This window comes from Drosophila sechellia, chromosome X (assembly GCF_004382195.2).
Source record: "Drosophila sechellia strain sech25 chromosome X, ASM438219v1, whole genome shotgun sequence".
In the NCBI taxonomy this organism is placed as follows: Eukaryota; Metazoa; Arthropoda; class Insecta; order Diptera; family Drosophilidae; genus Drosophila; species Drosophila sechellia.
Genome location: NC_045954.1, coordinates 12,752,456 through 12,771,921, shown reverse-complemented (window position 1 = coordinate 12,771,921; position 19,466 = coordinate 12,752,456). Strand labels below are relative to the sequence as shown.

General features: G+C 40.1%; 2 protein-coding genes across 2 annotated transcripts in view; one reads left to right on the top strand and one right to left on the bottom strand.

The window, feature by feature from the left end:
- Positions 1-19,466, bottom strand: part of LOC6618619 — a 93,714-nt gene that overhangs the window by 67,844 nt on the left and 6,404 nt on the right. The gene's annotated exons all lie outside the window — the stretch shown is intronic.
- On the top strand, positions 8,390-9,166 carry LOC6618615 (V-type proton ATPase subunit F). Its single transcript, XM_032726429.1, has 3 exons — positions 8,390-8,566; positions 8,625-8,703; positions 8,759-9,166. The coding sequence occupies exons 1-3, from the start codon at positions 8,390-8,392 to the stop codon at positions 8,983-8,985; spliced, it is 483 nt and encodes a 160-aa protein (XP_032582320.1). The 3' UTR covers positions 8,986-9,166.

Below are 19,466 nucleotides of genomic sequence, written 5' to 3'. Positions count from 1 at the left end.
CGCATCATCAAATTTTATGATCGCACTCAAACACTCACGTGCCCGGTCAGCAATTAATGAATACCGGACCGCGTTTATGTGTCCGTACTCTGGCGGAACAATCCCGCCGTTTATAGTTGCCCCATAAAACGGATGGCTGTGAAATTTTACACACTGAAAAGAAAATGTCCCAGGACAGGAGACAAGGAGCGATGCAGAATATAACTGATATTATCAATATTAATATAAAAGATCTTGGCAAATCTATGAAACTTTAAAGCCCCGCAAGACTATAGAACTTTTCCAAAGTTTCTTCACTTATTGTTAGTGAATTTGCTTGATATCTTTGGTACCCTTTTTTTGTTGAAGTGTTCCCAGCTGGACAGCCAAATATAATAGATTTGTATCGCCTTCAAGTGCAACCGGCTCCAAACGAAAAGGCGAATGGATGGAAATGGAATTTTCATATTAATTCGAGTGCCTGCAACTGTCAGTTTAATTAATTTGGAGGATGTTTACAATTTATGCCCACACCATCGTCATCACCATCGTCAATTAGTCTCAATTAAAGCCTAGTCTGGAGCCACATTTGATTTTCCGCCGCTTTTCCGGAGGGGCTTTTCCGGCCCAGCCATCCAATTCCATTCAATTCAATCCAATCCCATTTCCTCGTGTTTGACCTCTCTTTCAACTTGACGCCATTAATGGTAATGTCGGTCTTTGGGGCACATTTTCCAGCTTATTAACTCGGCCATTCGCTCGGCATTTTTGCCTCCGATTTTTTGTACTTCTTTGCTTTCCAGGACCCACCCTCCTGTTGCTTGTTTATCCAGGCTTCCTTCCTAAATCCAACTTTATTTGAGATTTTTCGCGCACAAATTTTGAGCCTGCTATCAAATTTTATTTCCACATTCGCGTGCTCTTTAATGTTAATTTGCGTCGGGGTCGGGGAATTCGCTGCCATGAAACTATGTCCAACAGGCGTCAAGTTGCCAACGATGTTTGCCAACATTCCCCATCCCTGCCCCACTTCAATACCATTTTCCACCCCCTATTTCCCTAAGCACCCCCCCTTCCCCGCCCTGCCAGAATTTTTTGCGGACTTTCATTTCGTTACTATACATAAATTGAACATTTTGCCGCAGTGGCGCACACATTTTGCCTGTTGCTTGGCAGAAAGCGAACCGAACAGAAGCAGAAACATGGCCTGAAAATGGGTGGAAAAGTGGGTGGGAAAATGGGTCTGGTCCCGAACAGATGGCAAAACCACTCGACGCAGACAAGGACGATGTAATAAAGTTAGAGCCTGTCAGGCGGTGTGCCACAAAAGAAATGCGGTTAGACGGAACGGAAAGAAGCGGCGATTCCACTCCCATTTTCCCACATTTTCCGCCTTAAAAGCCATGAACATGTCATTGTCAAGGACTCGCTAACTCAAAAACACAACTCAAAAATACGAGGCGCACACACACACGCACACGAACATCCTGGCGGAGGGGCAATCAATAAAGAAGTAGCCCGGCTCATAAATAAGTGAATGCCTGACTAAATCCGCAACCCGAGCTCGGCCAGAGATTTCGCAGATCCCCAGGATGCTAAAAATGCTAGAAAGTCAACCACGCTAAGGATACCAAGGATACTTTGAATGATGTGGGGATGGTCGGGCAGGTGTGAGCTGAAATCCGCTAACGAAGCAATTAGCATCTGCTCCAGATGATCAGTGTGAGCTATCTATAAAAAAAAATGTGTTATGCTCATCAAGCATTTAATTCAAGTTGGAAAATATAGTTTAACTTATTTAAAGCTTGCGTTGGACTTTTATGCTCTCCACAATGATATTTAGTTACTTGAAGTCATATTCAAATCATTGAAATTGTCGCAGTCAAATCTTATTTGTAATGTTTACAAAAAAGCCAGCTTTTAAATGAGTTTTCATTTTTTAGAAGCATTTGTAGATTAAGTGCCGATTGATATATTTAAATATAATGGAGCTAGTTCTAAGAAATGTTTGTTTGGGCTTTCGTTTTTAAAACACAGTTTTATCTTTTGGCTGCAACTATTTTTTTCTCAGTGTGGTCACTGGACATGTGCTGTCCGTTACAGTGTCGGCCATGGCAATAGGTCTCCCCGGCCGTGGCCATCATTAGACAGACTTTGCAGAAGCATATCGCTGCGTTGTCAGGGTTTAATTTGTGGGCCCGAGCCACTTCCGTTTCCGCTTTCAATTGTTACCATGTCCATGGGGGTTACGTTTCGGCTAATACATATACGAATGTCATCCGGAGTGGAAGTGAAAGTGAAAGTGAACCACGACGTGGACAACTCGGCAAACGAATTAGGCACTTAGATCTTCCTCTTAGTCGAGTGGGAATGTAAACAAAATCCGCACTTAATGCGGCTTAAATGCTCCGCATAATTTTACATACACAAAGCGGCCAGCCGCCTAATTAGTATATGTATATATATATAAAGGTATAAATGTATATAGACCGACAGTCGATGAAGTTTGCCAGAGTGGGCAGCCCATGAACTAGGCCATTACTTTGGCAACCACCCGTAACCGTAACCATCATCCGACTGGGGTAATTAATTATGTATCAAAATATTCCCTTCGTTTTCGCTGTTTTTTTCATTTCATTTTGTATTCGGAGCGGCACACAGCAATTAAAAACGACGCAAATCTTCAGCTTTGTATTTGGCATTTGTTTTTACTTAAACAATTTTTGGATTTTCTTTTTTTTTTTTTTTTGTGGATTTTAATGTGGGGTGGCGGCAAGAGGTCGGGCTTTGTTTTGTAGATTTCTAATTACGACAGCCCCTTGGCCGGGGATTATGTGGGCTTTCGGGAGAAGTTCTTTTGAAACGCGGCTTAATTATGTCTTCCCATGGCAGCCGGAAAAAATGCTAAATAAATCCAATGGGCCAGGCGGGATTGGAAAATTTTGAACAAATTGAAATTTGATAGAAATATTTATGTGTATGTATATGTATGGGAAATTGGGAGTTGGGTGTTGGGAGTGGGACTGCGTTGCGTGCGCAGCGCAGATTTGGATTGGGGCTATATTTCTGGGTTCTGCCTTTCAAAGCGGCAGTAGCAGAAAGCATCCACTTTCCCCTGGCTGTTTGTACAGCGTGTGGCCTAAGCTCGGGCGTAAACAAAATTTCAAATTACACACGAAAACGTTAAAATGTTGCCCTGTCAGGTGAGTGCCGGGCGTACAGTGAGTGCCAAAAGTCTGGCCACGGGGCGTACACAAAAAAAAGAAAACAAAAAAAGGTGGAAAATGTGAAAGGTGGAGTGGCGTGGAGCAAACAATTCAATTAGCCAACCGGCTCTGTGTGAGTTGCATTTTAATGCCCGGGCTAATTTGTTTTCATTTTCAGGAGCCCACAAAACGGTTACGCGTTTGACAATATGCTTCAACTGCGGATTTTCTATATCATATTTGGAATATATTCCAACAGGTTTAGGTGAATAGTAAGCTACTTTTTGAACGAAAGAAATTGTGGGTTCTCTTGTTTATTATTAGTAAATATTTGAGTGCAATTCCTTTGGGCTTCATGTTATTTAGCAGTAAACGAAACTAAACATTGTTTACCAAATCTCTCAAACTTGAGCAATCGAAGCGAAAGTGATTCGCAAAGTTCTAAGCGAACGAATTTGAGGAATCCCAAAAAGTTTCGGCCGCAAATGCTAGCCTAAATTAAGAAAGACAGAGAAATGGAGAGAGAGGAAGCGAGCGAGGGAATAATGAGGAAGCGAGATGGAGAAACTTCCGGCAAACTTAATAAACTGTCTAAAATTTGAGATGCCTGTATGCTTGCACCAGAATTTACTTTGGCTTCCATTGTTCAGGTAAACAAAGACTTCCCTGAAAACTTTCATTTGGAATTTGTTTGCTGCGTCGCTTTTGCGATTTTTTTTATATTTTTTACATTTTTTTGGTTCATCTGCATTTGGAAATATTGTATGGCTTAAGTTGAGCAGCAGATTTAGGCGACTCGCATCCAATTCGTCATAAAAACAAAATTGAAAACAATGTGGAAGCCCAATGAAACGCTCAACTACTTGGATTAGACCCTCGTCTCATATTTTGCGGACTTTGGATTTTTCCGTCATCTCCTTTTTTGCGGTTTCTTCTGTCCAAACACACTTTCGAGCTGGCTGCGAAAAACTTTTGCCGTAAAACTGTTCATATATAAGTTGTTTTCGGAAGGGCCTGGTGGCCCTTTTCCCACCCCCCATTACCCCATGTGTGTGTGTGTTTAACTGTGGAAAATGCGGGGTGGGGGGTGGTAAAAAAAAAAGGAAAACGAAAAAGAGACAGCGACAGGGACAGCTCTGCCTGCGGTTGCTTTGGGCGCTTTTCCACCAAGAAAGCGGAGCGGGGAAATGCGGGAGGGAAAACACGGGAAGTGCAAAGTGAAAGTTGGGCCAAAGTTTTTCAATTTGTTTATGCATCCAGAACACAGATGAGTGAATTATTGCATTAGAATGATGAGTCCAGGTCCGATCCATCAAAACAAAACCGTTTTAGTTGGTCAAACAGCAGTTGAAATATTCATGCTGAAGTTTTTCTTCTAAGCCGGGATTTAAATTGGGCTTGGCATTGTGCTTTCAGTTTGACTTATATGGAAAGTCTGTACAACTTCATAGTTTATATTTGTAGTTTGTATTTAATCTGTTGCATTCTTTTTTTTCCCCACCTTTAATCCTGAGTATTGGCTTAATTTCCTCATTATTACTTTGTTCGATATTAAATAGGGAGATATTAAATAATATTGATGTTGCTGTTGATGGCAAATGAATAATTAATTTATTACGCGCGGCGGCTTTACTGACAAACAAAACAGGAAGAGCGAATTGCAAATATAATGACACATAGTCGACTGTTCGCTGAATATGTGCGAATATAATATACAAACTGGCAATATTCGGCGTGGGCTTTCAAAATTATGAAATGACAGGCGGGACGATGATATTTCATTTACTTTGTGCTGCTCGCTGCGGAAATGAGAAATGTGAAAGGGAAACAGCGGGCGGTGGTGGGTGGCTGGAAAATCTGTGGAATGGGTTCTGGCAATTCGGATTCGGGGATGCTGTATTTGTTGGCGCTCTGGTTTCGTCATCGTCATCGGCCACTGACAATGATGGAGGAAGATTGATGCCTTTTCCTCGCCCCAAAATGAGCACACCGATATCTAATATACACATGCACACATATGCCTAAGGCTAAATCCCGAATAATACATAGAAAAAATAATATCAAGTTCTCAAATGGCCAAAGTTTGTTTCCTTATTTGCACAATTATTTTTAGTCAAAAAGTTGAAAATCGTCATTGCCTTTAAAAACAACCAATTTGTTGTCTTGGTTATAATTATGATTAATTTGCTCACCCCTTTCTCCCTGTGTATGCATTACATTTGCCAAAGTTTCGCCAATTTCCCAGTGTCATTTGAGTTGAGCAAATTGTTGTATACTACGCAATTCAGCAACATCTTCTATTTTTTCTAGCTCCACCACATGATGGATGGATCGGATCAGCGGGAATTGGAAACAGTTGGGCACTATTTAAGTTGGAAATAATTAACCATGAATTGCGATGGCTCTTCTTTCGTCACATTCATGTGTGTGTATGGAATAAAGTATCTAGCAAAGAGTTCAGACAGCTACTCAATCAAACCACTTCTCTAATTAAAGCACCTTTGGTTATTTCTTTACATCAATTTGAAGTAGGGAAAATGCGATCAATAGGATCATAGTTTGTGGCTCACAATTATAAATATATAAGCTTATATACTTTTTCAATCACACAATTACTTATTTAATGCATAAACAGACACACAATTTCCATGGCATATTAAAGTTTTTAAATTGCCACAACTGACGTTTGTATCGTTTAGTACGTTTCAGAGCAATCTTTTTTACTGCCCTCGGACGCACCGAACATGTTTTTTAATTATTTAACCTGTTTTCCCCACTGACAGACGCTTAACAACATAATTGGAGGAACTGTAAATGTGGGTACAACTCTCTGAGCAAATTTGCGCCGATGTGCGCTAGTATTGCCTCACACACAAACACACACACTGAGGCACATCCAAGCACACACACAGCCGCAGATGTACATGTACAGCCGTGACAAGAAAATGCAATTATGGAGCGAAATAAAACAATCAGTGGCAATCGCTTTGGGAAGCCTCTGGCCACTGCTCCACTGGTCCACTCTTCCACTTGTCCAGTGGTCCGGTGCGAATTTGAGTGGAATCGAGTGGTTAAGCCCGAAGTCCAGAGACATTCGTTCGGAGTTCAAACAGAATGTCCGGTCCGAATGTCCTGCAGCCACGTTTTGGCTGCTCGCAAAATATTAATCACTTCAATGGCAATGGGAATCAATGGAAACTTTCAGCTGGCATTCACCTTTCTCAGCCATTTGCAGGTGCACGAACACGAAAAGTTATTAATGGTTTTTGGCGGCTTACGCAATTTGTGCTGTTATTAAAGTTGCACTGCCTTTGTGGGGGGTGGGGGGAGGGGATGAGCCGTTCGGCAAGGACACTCGACACTCGCAACATAATGTGGACGTGAATGCGAATGTGCAGCATCTGTGCATCGCTGTTTGTGTGGGTGCTTGTGTCTGCCAAGCAGGCTTAACTTTTCCAATGGCAAACAGACCGCACGGCCAAGGATTTGCCACACACATACAGATGCAGATACAGCAACAGATGCACAGACAGAGAGTAAAAAAAAGGGAAAGAGAGAGTGAGAGGGAGAGCGCGGAGAAAGCGGTCACCACAGACATGTCCTTAATGAGAATTCCTCGTTGCAATCAGGCGTAGATTCGAAAACAATGCAATTCTCGGCAAAGAAACAGTGCGATGGAAATGTTCAGTAAATAATTAAGTACACGGGCTGCACTGAAAATTGCACTGGCATTTGTGGCAACTTCTATGGAAATTGATAGCATTGAAAAATATTTCTAAGCCCCTAAACTGCACAAGAAAATCACTTAATATCACCACAATCTCTGCTAGCTTTGAGTGAATGAAACCACTGGCATTTCCTATTTTTATTCACAAAGCAACTGCAGTATTACTACGGTTTTTGCAAAAATATCCAATAACATGATAAGCAAAGTAATGAGTTATTTGGGATGAAAAAAAGTGCCGAACTCATATGGCAAAATTCATTTTGCTCCCTGTTTGCACTGACGATTCAGCTGAATTCAATGAAGTTTTGATTTCTGGCTGGGATTGCTTGCCATGCGAACAGACTGGCAGCCGGAAAACGGAAAACATGCGGGGAATGTGGCATTTTTGCGTTTTGCCGGGCCAAACCAACTGCACATATCTTTGGCATTCCAATGCCGGATCAAACACAGATGGATATGTATACACATAGTCAGTATTCAGTTGGATTTGGCGTGGCCTGGTCTGGCCTTGCCTGGTTGTTAACGGATTATTCACTCCAAACGCTATAATTCGCCTATTGTCGGATGTGCCAGGGATTTGCATACATACATATATGGCATGTACTGCATGTATCGCATTTACGTTTAAGGCGATGGTGGCAAGTGTGTGCTTGCTCCCATTGAGGATGGCTTATGGCATTTTCAGGCAAAACTCCATACACTATACACGCCAGCATTGTTAACAGTTTTGTATGCCAATCACATCAAAACTGACTAATTAAGTGAGCTAAGTGCATTGCAGGGGCTTACAGTTTGGCAAGCTATTGAGTAATTATAAGCCGAAATTAAGTCTGAAGATATTTCCCAGGGCACCAAGTCTTTTAAAGACACATTTAGCATTTTCACAAAATGTCCTCAAAGGCCATGGAACACACACACACAGAGAGACAGGCCAAAAATATGTAAGCTCATGTCATAATTGAATTTTCATTTCGGGCTTCGTTCGCCCCCAGAGAAAACCAAAGCCAGGCAGGCGCCCAAACTGAATAATTAAAATAAAACTCAAATAAAAAACTAATTTTGTCACTCGAAATGAGGTCGAACAATGTGTGCAAAGTCGCTGCGATTGAGATTGAGTCCGCTGGCTTACGACTTAAGCTGCCCGAATTTACTTTACTGAAAACTCATTAAAAAGTTGTAAAAATAAAACCGCTTCCCCGCGCGGAAAGCCACTCAAAAGCTCATCAGTTTGGCTTTCAACTCCTTGGATTCGATTTGGAAATCGAAATGAGGGGAGAGCTCGCTCCTTCGAGCCAAATTAGGAAGGTTTCAATAAATTAGGCAACCCTAGTATGCTGTAAAATGAAATCGAATGATTACAACCACATTTGTTGGGAACAATTGTGTTATCTTATAACCCCTTCATATTCTGTCCTATTTTTAAAATTTTTTTTTAACAGAGACAGGGGGAGCAGAGACTCAAAAAGTGTAAATCAAAATGGCACCCAATCGCAAGGATGGAAAGAAGAATATAACGGAAAAGCAGGAAGCGAAAATGTTGGCCGAAGCAGGTGGAAAATCGGCCAGTGATAGCGATGCTAGCGATACCGAATGGCAATTGGTTCAATTTGTGGACGATCCGAATGTCCTGCGAGTTGCGATCATAGCTTGTCCTGTAGGTTAGCCACTAGATGGCCTAAAGTGCATCACTCATTCTTATCCATACTAATTAGGAGGTGACCTTGGGCTTTTTGCTGTGTGGCGTTGGCTATCAAAAGGATAGGTTTCGCAACTATATGATGGTGGAGAGCGGTGTGTTTTTAAGTGGACGTGAATTGGAATGACTGATACAATGTTCATTCCACAGAGACGCCACAGGAGGATGTAGAGCAGTTCTTTCTCACGGTTTACAGGCGATCCAATATCGGCATTGTCATCATCGATTACGATACGGTGAAAAGGCTTCGTACCATGATGCAACGATGTCAGCAGCTGCTGCCCGTCCTGGTCACGGTGCCCAACAAATCCTCACTGATCACTTATTTGGACAAAAAGGAGCGAAATCGGCGACTTCGCCAGCGGGATGCCTATTAGAATTTCGATTTGGAGGTGTTCTTTTTTTTACCTCCCCCTGTTGCTGTGACAAATTCGAGGCGAAAATATCGTAGAAAACAGGTCAGATAATTTTCGTTTTATAAATTTGGAATATCTTAACTATCAAACAAATCAACTTGGTACATTTAGACAGTGAGCTTGAATAATGGATGGATCAATAAAGCCCATTCCAATTCCTCTACATGTGTTTATTTGATTAATGAACAAATAATTAGGTTCGAAAGTCCTTGAATCTGGAATGTTTTTCTGTTTGAAGTTTTACCAGTAGTTTACAATTTAGTTTTAACCGAATAAAAGCCATATAGGCTTTGTCGAAATGAATCGGCAATTCAACAATCGGAATTTCATGCACATATCAATGTGGCGTTCGGATTACAGCTTTGTTGCCATTTTAGTTCCGTTTTCAGTTTCAGTTGATCTAGCAAATTAATTACAATTACCTTTGGATGCATTCGATTGCACTCGGCGAATGTTTTTGACACGGCCGCAAAGCATTTTCAATGCGTATGGCTTTCCGGTATTCGGTTTGCGTACTCCATTTTCCATTTTCCCGGCTTTTGGCCCAAAAACATTCTGTGTGTGCATTGGATGGAATGGTGGAAGGCCTGCAGTGTGGGTAAAAGTTTGCCATAAATTCGTAGCAAATTGAAACAGACTAGTTGCCCACTTCAAAGGGGATTGGATCTGAGCATCCCGACTCCCGATACCGGATGCCAAATGGCTCAATGTCGGACTAGTTTTACCTGTCCCGTGCAGACAGCATAAGTGACTCCGGGGTTCGTTGGGTCGGGACATCTCATCTCACATCTCAGCACATCAACCTAAACGAAGTCAATCGCAATGGGCGATTAGCTTTCGGGGCCATTTAATTGAATCGTTGGGCAGTCAAGCAGCCGGAAACTCCGATTCCGGAATCCCCGAGTCCGTAATTTATGCGCATATATTCTTGCCACTGCCTTTTCCGCTGCGCCTGTGAGGCAAATCGAAATCACGTATTGGCAAGGCTCGTCGAAAACTGTCGGCAAATAATTTGGTTAGTCGCGCTAAAGTGAATTAGCGGAAAATCTCTGAATCCTGGATCTCTGGTGCAGGACAACTGCCAGACCCACGTCCCGGAATCGATCCGAAATCGCACCCTTAATCCGTAAATCTTGCTGTCTGTCTGTCGAGCCTTTGATTTTATCGGCGTGAGAAAATCAAAGCGCTCTTTGAGGCCTCTTCAAAAAAAAAAAAAAAAAAAACAAAATACATAAAATGAAAATGAGGTGCCAGACGGGGGAATTTCTGCGAAGAGAAACACCTAGAAACAAACTAGGTACAAAAAGAATGTTTTGACATTTTACTTGTCGAAAAATAATGGCAAGAGAGTGATATGAAATATAAAAAAGAATATCCTGCACATATATATTATATTTTAAAATGTTGTTTTGAATATATATAAACTTTTTTGTCGCTCTATCATTTTTGAGCCTATTCTTCCGGTGTATGATACTCGAGGGCAGGTGCTCAAGATGAGTACAGTGAGATGGCAGGGGATGCGTAAATTTAATTACACGTATGCTCTTGGGCGAAGTTTGCTTGGCAGCCAACTCATGTCCTGATTTGGCAAAGTTTCCACCTCAAAGCGGCCTCCGGGCGACAGGCGCCACCGGAGTTGGGACTTTATTAAAAAGGAATTCCGATGATTGGGTTGCCAAGAGCCAGAGCCTTCGTCAAATAGCAGTGATTTGCTCCGATTCAAAAGGTACGACAGGCGAAAGGAAAAATAATGATAATAATGTTGCTGGAAAATATATATAATACATATATATATATGCATATATTATCGATTCGCAACCAGCTGCATTCTTTGAAAGGGCCACCTTGATATTTGCATTTCCATTCGTAATTGGCAGACCTTTTGCAGCACTATCCCTGTTCCGCCTTTTGCCTCGTATTTATATTTATTAATTTTGTAGTTTTCTTATTTTTTTTTATGTTTTGCCCGTGCCTGTATAGAAAGGTTTTCCCGTAGGCCATACTCAGATAAAACTGCACAAAGCTTCAACTTCAATTTCATCCAACAAAGGACTCAGGCTGGCAAACAAAGCTGCGTCAAAAAATGTCGGGGGAAAAAGGGAAAGGGGGGAAGTCCCAGAGCAAACAATTACAGCCTTGAAATGTATATTTCAGCCACCTTTTTTCCCTCTGCCACGGCCATATTCCATATTTACTTGATACAAGGGAATGCAAAAATGGTATGTACAAAAATAAAGCAAAAAACGAACTGCACAGTAATAATTTGATTTTTGAACGTTCCGTCGGTAGTTCACCATTGTATTTTGTGGATCGAAACTACGTTGAATTTAATATGCTCAAGCGTACGAAAGTAGAATTGCGTATACGCCGTGGTATCAGCGGGAAAATAAAAACGCAAATCCAGGCAGTCAAAAAAGGGGGAAATGGGCGTGTGCGTGTGTGTGCTCTGGTGGTTCTGCCTATTTTTCGGGGTTGCTCATCAGCTTTTTAGGCTTAGGGCTTCAGCTCACGAGTTTTCCCTGGAAATTGAAATTCTCAATTCACCCACACCAACCCATGTACACACACTCACGCATGCACTCACACACTCACACTTGCAGTGCCATTGATACGAATGCGGCTTAAGTGGCTGGTATTGTTTTTACATTAAAATATCATTAATTTTCATGCCTGCCCGTGTTTGCTGTGGCTCCATTTTCCCTCTCGGGTTTTTCATCCGAAACCCCCTTGTTATTTGGCACCCCGCATCATAAGTGCCTGTATAAAGCCATTAACACGAGGCGTGAAATGAGCGCATATGTATGCATGATGGAGCAGGATGATCAAGATATAGTAACGACAGCCAAGCCAAGGATATCTCAGGATATAGGATGACAAAAAACAAAGCTATAGCTAACAAGCATGCATCACAAGAGTGCTCACTACTAACTGCAGTTGAATCAACTTCAAATATTTGATTGCATGCTTTAAGTAATCTTCATAATTGGCTCTGTGATTCTGATAATAAATCATCGAATAACTTATCCAACTTTTCCAACTGACTTAAAATAGCAATTTAACTTGTCGTGGGTGTGTACTAACGGTTACCATGGCACTTTGTCCCATTTTCAGTTGTGCCCTTGAGTGACAAATATACTTTGCTCCCTAATTCCCCAAAAAAAAAAAGAAAATAAAGAAGATTCCAGTCGGCTTCTAATGGAGCTGACCGGATAACGTGTGCTGGTCCAGTGGCCGTTTCCAGCCAGTCCGCAAAAAAGGAGAAAATGACAGTGAAATTGAGAGCCTTTAAATGCCACACAGATAAGCTGATACACACATACAAACGCACCCAGCCACGCACACATACGCATTCTAGCTGAATAAGCGTGGCAACAGCCCATGGCCCAATAAAAAATCAAAAGGAATAAGTTGTTAATATTTTTTCGATTTGTTTTTCGCTCTGGCTGTGTGTTATTTGGTGTGCGTGTGCTGCCTAAGCTGCCAATAATGACAAATACACATACAGACGCTGGCAAAATGAACAGGACGAACAGGACGTCACCAACACACTCTCCCACACACGCACACACACTCAAACACACTGGCAGCTGGCACAATTGGCTCTAAAGCTGTGCGACGTCTGAGTGCCTGGATACAGTGTCATGCGTGGGAGGTCCTTTGCCCCACCTGCACTCCTCGCTCTGGCTTATACGCTCGGTTGCCTGCCGCACCAACACACTCACACACAAACACACACACATATGCCGCTTACCTGTCAATGTTGGCATTAAAATTTGCCTTTCGTATGACAACCCACAGGCGGAACATCCGAGGGCAATGGGTGGATGCAGAGAGGAAAAATGAAATCTTATCTAACATAATCACTCATTTATCTGCATATTTATCTTATATTGTTTTCTGTTGCCTAAACATCTAAAAAATCCCTTAAAACTGTTCTATATCCTTCTATACCCTTCATTTCTTTCTATTAAAATATATTCAAACGTAGTGATAACCTATCATATTCAAGACTTTACCATTGATGTATCTCATGGGTATACATTTTGTTTTCGGATATATATGGTTTAACGAAGTCCTGGGAGTTAAACAAACGTTGACTCTGTCATTGTTCCTTTCCGTGTGGTGAACCACCTTCAGTGGCCCGGAGAGAAACATGTTAACAACCGGGGTCAGGTGAGTGGGACGATGAGTGGGAGTTCGAGGGGGTTACTTCACTGACAACCTCGCATTTTGGACCACGCTTTGCGTTCCACTTCCTGTTTTTCGCTCGGTGTCTTTTATTTTTTCTCTGAAGGAGTCCTGGGGAGTGGTGTTGGTACTGTTTTTGCGTTGACGCGATTTTCAACATGAGTTGAGGCGAATTGAATCAGCGGGGTAGGAGGGTGGGCCACTCGGTGGTGGGTTGCCCACGATCAATCACTGAAGAGCCACCTGAATCACCCGAAACCCATCCAGGTAACCACTGTGGACCCGTTAAAGTGACGCAATTTGTGTGAGCTTAATTTGCCGCTCACCTCGCACTTTCCTCCTATTTTTCAGACCGTCATTTGTGTTTAATTAGCGAACAAAACAGAGTTTTTCTTTTTTTTTTTTGTATTTCCAGCCGCCTGGCCGCAAGGAAAAACATTGTTCAAAGTCGAACAAAGCGGTGGCAACAATTTAAAACAAACTGAAACTTACATAATTAAGTTGAGTACAATATGAAAAATGTGGCTAAAGAGTCGCATTCCGCTGCAAAGTATGAAACACTTTCGTCAAATCAAATAATCGCTTTAGGCGTCACGCACACACAGAAATGCCCGCACACATTTCCTGTGACACACACACTCACGAAAAGTGGAACATTAAGTAATCTGCGAATCACTTGACACATTGCCAATCTACGTGAACAAACAGTTACAAACAGCTACTTGTTATCGATGGCATTTAAAATGTATGGAAGTTAATGGCGGCGCAAATAATTCAAGCATTTCAATTTATTTATTGTCATTTATTTGACATTGATTTTTAAATGCGATCATTAATTTTAAGGTAGTTTTGGGTTTGGTTTTACCACATCTTGTTACGAATTAAACGAAGTATGAAATTTCACTATTAGACAATTATTTGTATGGCTATTGAAAAAAAACGAATTATTTTTTGTTCTGCTTTAAAAAATGATATTTTTTTCCAACACAAATCACGATCAAAAATGTTGGCAAAAATCGAATATTTTCAAGATAGGATTTTCTCCATAACTTGGCCAAAAAAGGTGCCACAGCTAAAATAAATACTGTTTTGTACTGCTAATAAACATACCTAACTATCCCTATCACTATTTATATCCTTTTCGAAAACTAATTTTTTAACAAATTTTCGCATTTTCGAATCATTAAAATTAACGAAAAATGGCAAAAAAATTGAATTTCCATTTCTGAATACTGGTCGATAGGGAATTTTGTTACGAATTCGACGAGGTATGGCATTCCACGTTTGGATAATTATTTTTATCGCTATCGAAAAAAAACGGATTATTTTTCTAAAAAAAATCAAAATAAAAAATTTTGTCAAAAATCGAATATTTTCAAGATAGGATTTTCTCCATAACTTGTTCAAAAAAGGTGCCACAGCTAAAATAAATACTGTTTTGTACTGCTAATAAAAATACCTATCTATCCCTATCACTATTTTTATCCTTTTCGAAAACTAATTTTTTAACAAATTTTCGCATTTTCGATAAGGGGTAACATCATTAAAATTAGCGAAAAATGGCAAAACATTTTAATTTCCATTTCTGATTATTGGTCGATAGGGAATTTTGTAACGAATTCAACGAGGTATTACATTCAACGTTTGGACAATTATTTTTATCGCTATCGAAAAAAAACGGATTATTTTTCCCATAAAAAATCAAAATAAAAAATGTTGGCAAAAATCTGATATTTTCAAGATGGGGTTTTCTCCATAACTTGGCCAAAAAATGTGCCACAGCTAAAATAAATCCTGTTTTGTACCGCTAATAAACATACCTAACTATCCCTATCACTATTTATATCCTTTTCGAAAACTATTTTGTTAACAAATTTTCGCATTTTCGATAAGGGGTAACATCATTAAAATTAGCGAAAAATGGCAAAAAATTTTAATTTCCATTTTTGAATACTGGTCTGTATGGAATTTTGTTACGAATTCAACGAGGTATGGCATTCCACGTTTGGACAATTATTTTTATCGCTATCGACAAAAAACGGATTGTTTTTTCCCAAAAAAATCAAAATAAAAAATTTTGGCAAAAATCTGATATTTTCAAGATGGGGTTTTCTTCATAACTTGGCCAAAAAATGTGCCACAGCTAAAACAAATACTGTTCTGTACCGCTAATAAACATACCTAACTATCCCTATCACTATTTATATCCTTTTCGAAAACTATTTTGTTAACAAATTTTCGCATTTTCGATAAGGGGTAACATCATTAAAATTAGCGAAAAATGGCAAAAAATTTTAATTTCCATTTCTGATTATTGGTCGATAGGGAATTTTGTAACGAATTCAACGAGGTATGGCATTCCACGTTTGGACAATTATTTTTATCGCTATCGACAAGAAACGGATTGTTTTTTTCCAAAAAAATCAAAATAAAAAATTTTGGCAAAAATCTGATATTTTCAAGATGGGGTTTTCTCCATAACTTGGCCAAAAAATGTGCCACAGCTAAAACAAATACTGTTCTGTACCGCTAATAAACATACCTAACTATCCCTATCACTATTTATATCCTTTTCAAAAACTAATTTTTTAACAAATTTTCGCACTTTCGATAAAATTAGCATTAAAATTAGCGAAAAATGGCAAAAAATTTTAATTTCCATTTTTGAATACTGGTCGATATGGAATTTTGTTACGAATTCAACGAGGTATGGCATTCCACGTTTGGACAATTATTTTTATCGCTATCGACAAAAAACGGATTGTTTTTTCCCAAAAAAATCAAAATAAAAAATTTTGGCAAAAATCTGATATTTTCAAGATGGGGTTTTCTTCATAACTTGGCCAAAAAATGTGCCACAGCTAAAACAAATACTGTTCTGTACCGCTAATAAACATACCTAACTATCCCTATCACTATTATTTTCCTTTTCGAAAACTAATTTTTTAACAAAATTTCGCGAAAACTAATTTTTTAACAAATTTTCGCATTTTCGATAAGGGGTAACATCATTAAAATTAGCGAAAAATGGCAAAAAATTTTAATTTCCATTTCTGATTATTGGTCGATAGGGAATTTTGTAACGAATTCAACGAGGTATGGCATTCCACGTTTGGACAATTATTTTTATCGCTATCGACAAAAAACAGATTGTTTTTTCCCAAAAAAATCAAAATAAAAAATTTTGGCAAAAATCTGATTTTTTCAAATGGGTTTTTTCTTCATAACTCGGCGAAAAAAGGTGTCACAGCTAAAATAAAGACTGTTTTGTACTGCTGATAAAGTTACTTAGTTTCCATATAATTTCTGATGTCCTTCGGAAATCCAATTTCGGTGTTTCTGATCAAAATTTGCCCATTTCCCTTTACATTTTAGCTTTATTCCATATCCGATTGCAGCTTCCCGTTGATGAGGCACTAACTGTTGGCCCTGTTTTTGATGTCAGTAAACAGAACCGAGCAGCCACTTTGCTTCTTGTTATCGTTGGCATTCGATCCTGGGCCGGGATTCGGTGCGGCATAGGACACGGAACTCTGACTCCGACCCCGACCTCTGCACTCTCGGCTCGGCATCGTTTCATATTGCTGTCACAATTTCTGCCATGGCATGGCAACGTTATGCAAATATCAGAACAGAAGCTACTTGGCGGAGGCCAAAAAAGAGCAACTATAGCCATATAGCCATAGCCGGCGACAACAAAAGCAGAAACAGAAATATATATACCAGCGAACTGAAACTGAAACTGATCCATCAATTTCACATGCATGTATGCATGTTTGCCTCTGGCGCCGGGATATGACATGAATGATATTGGAATATATCATATATGTATGTACCACTGCCCACTTTCGACGAAAGGCAAACAATTTGGCTCAAAGTGGGCTGCATTCCCCATACGCATCGTTATTTGTTTTCACCAATAGGTGGGTGTAGATAGGTATCCGGAATTTACTAAACGACAATTTGAGCAGCACGATTTGTGGTTCTTGCCAGAGTGAAATTAACGCAGTTTTGAACAAAAATGCAAAATATTTCTCAAATTAAAATCAGAAGTCCCTTTTCATATATCAATTAGATGTCTGGTGGTACATTTCCTTTTTTTTTGTACCAGCAAATATGTCAGGAATTCGATCAACCGAAAAATATTCAAATATGAATTTAATTTCACATAAATGTGAAATGAATGCGATCGAGCGAAAACGAATTTCAGACTTAAATGATTCGCAGTTCCTATTAAAAACCATACTCAAATAAGTGTATCAATATAAAATATGTTGCTTTACTGGTATGGTAAATGACTGTAAGCGAAAAAAAGTGGGAAAAATAACAGCGATGTCAAGCGAATGCCAAACAACGACTGAAAAAAAAACACGCTGGCAAAAATATTTAAATCAAAATATTTTGTCACAAAGTCGGGGAAGCCGCTGCCATGGAAATATTTCCACGATGGATTGGCATTTTGCATTTTGCGGCATTTTGGCCAAGCGAGCGAAGACCACTGTGCTCTGACCCATCCGACATGCCGGGGATTTACAATAAAGAAATGTGTGAGCCAACGATTACTCAGGCCTCGTTAGTTGAATATTAAAAATGCCATGTATTCGCAACAGAGAAGCGAAATTACCCAAACATTTTAAAATTTAAGTGAAGGAATGGGCCGAGTTCACCTTGGGGCAGTAAAAATCCATAATGGGGAGCAGGAAATCACGCACGAAGTCCTGATTTTTGCCCCTCATTTGACCTCCCATCAGGCTGCCTTTCACTGTTGATTGATGCCGCTTTGTTCTGCTGATTGAAATCAAGGCATCCCTTGCATTTCCCTTTCGAATTGACCACCTCATTTCTGACCCACCTCGTGGCAAATTAAATTTGCGGCCAACACCCCTTAGTTTCGTTCACCAAGGTAACGCATTGCAAACTTTGAACACCCTTTGCACATTCCCACTCCGTAACTTTGCAGCTTAAATTTAATTAAAAATGCAAAGATAAGGTGTTAGAAAAGGCAACATGGTAAATATTGAATGATTTTTAAAGGATAGACAAACAGAGAGTTAAGCACACACATGAGCATTAGAAACTGAAATTGATAAATCAATTTTTAAGATCAGTAAGTTATATTTATAGTCAATTAAATAATACCTTCATGCCAAATGATTGAATGCAAGAATTCGTTGCCTAATTGATTTCGAGACTTAAAACGAGTTAATGAGCCAAATTCCTTGTTACGGCCATTTGTGAAGTGTTGGTCGAGTGCACTTAATGCAAATGGGGCAGGCTTATTGTAAACCGCTTTTCCACATGCGGCAAAAGCCACCGAGTCATCCCATCCAAATTCGGACAGCTGCAGGTGGGGAGTTCCCAGGACACACATAAAATGAGATGTTTTAACGTTTGACATATGACCCAGCTCCTCTGGCTGTGTCGCAGATGTTTTGTCTCCATTTTGTAATTATCTCAAGTGCCATACACAGCATCTAAATTAACGTCGGAGCCCGAATACTCGTTCAAACACCCATGCTCACACACACACACACACACACACGAGCTGGCTATTAGTATTTTTGTTTACCCAATGTCCTGTGTGAGTTGAGTAAGCCCCGTGGCATAATAGCCAATGCTGCCGCATTGCAACACCGATCGGGTGCACAAAGACCCGCCCTCCGGTTGGTTGTTGTTCCACCTGAGGATTATCGGGGAATTTGCGACAGGGAAATATTATAATTTGCTTCTGGCCACAGAAATGCATTCTGAACGCGAGGAGAGCTTCATGCTCAGTACCTAAAGACTACTCACTCCCTGCTCCTCCGCAAATTCCTTCTGCTCTGCACATATTTTTCAGTAGTTCTATGCATAAACATTATTCGATTCGCAATGCGATGTGGAATGAAGCTAAACTAAGCAGGGAAACCCAATGGTTGGAATTTACTTCATTTGGCATTTAAATACATTTCATGTTGGCCTCACGGTTTTCAGCATTTTACCATTTAGAAATGTGACTGATGATTCGAAATACATTTGCAGCAGCATTTTTGCGAATAACATTTTCGTAGTGCAGCTAATTAAGTCGTTACGTCAGTGAATGGAAATTTTGATTAAGATGCCAACAACATATGTCAAAAAAAAATGGACACCTATCGGTTGGAGGCAATGGAAAAGGTCCTTCGGCTTTATAAAATTCAACTGCACATATTGCGCGATTTTACTTTACCGCTGTCGGGCTGGGATTTTATATGTAATTAGCCTTGGCGTTCGTC

Excerpts from the sequence above, each read along its gene's own strand:
- LOC6618615 (XM_032726429.1), top strand. The coding sequence starts at position 8,390 with ATGGCACCCAATCGCAAGGATGGAAAGAAGAATATAACGGAAAAGCAG. Across the intron at positions 8,567-8,624 it reads TTGCGATCATAGCTTGTCCT|GAGGTGACCTTGGGCTTTTT; the intron begins GTAGGTTAGCCA and ends CATACTAATTAG. Across the intron at positions 8,704-8,758 it reads CTATATGATGGTGGAGAGCG|AGACGCCACAGGAGGATGTA; the intron begins GTGTGTTTTTAA and ends TTCATTCCACAG.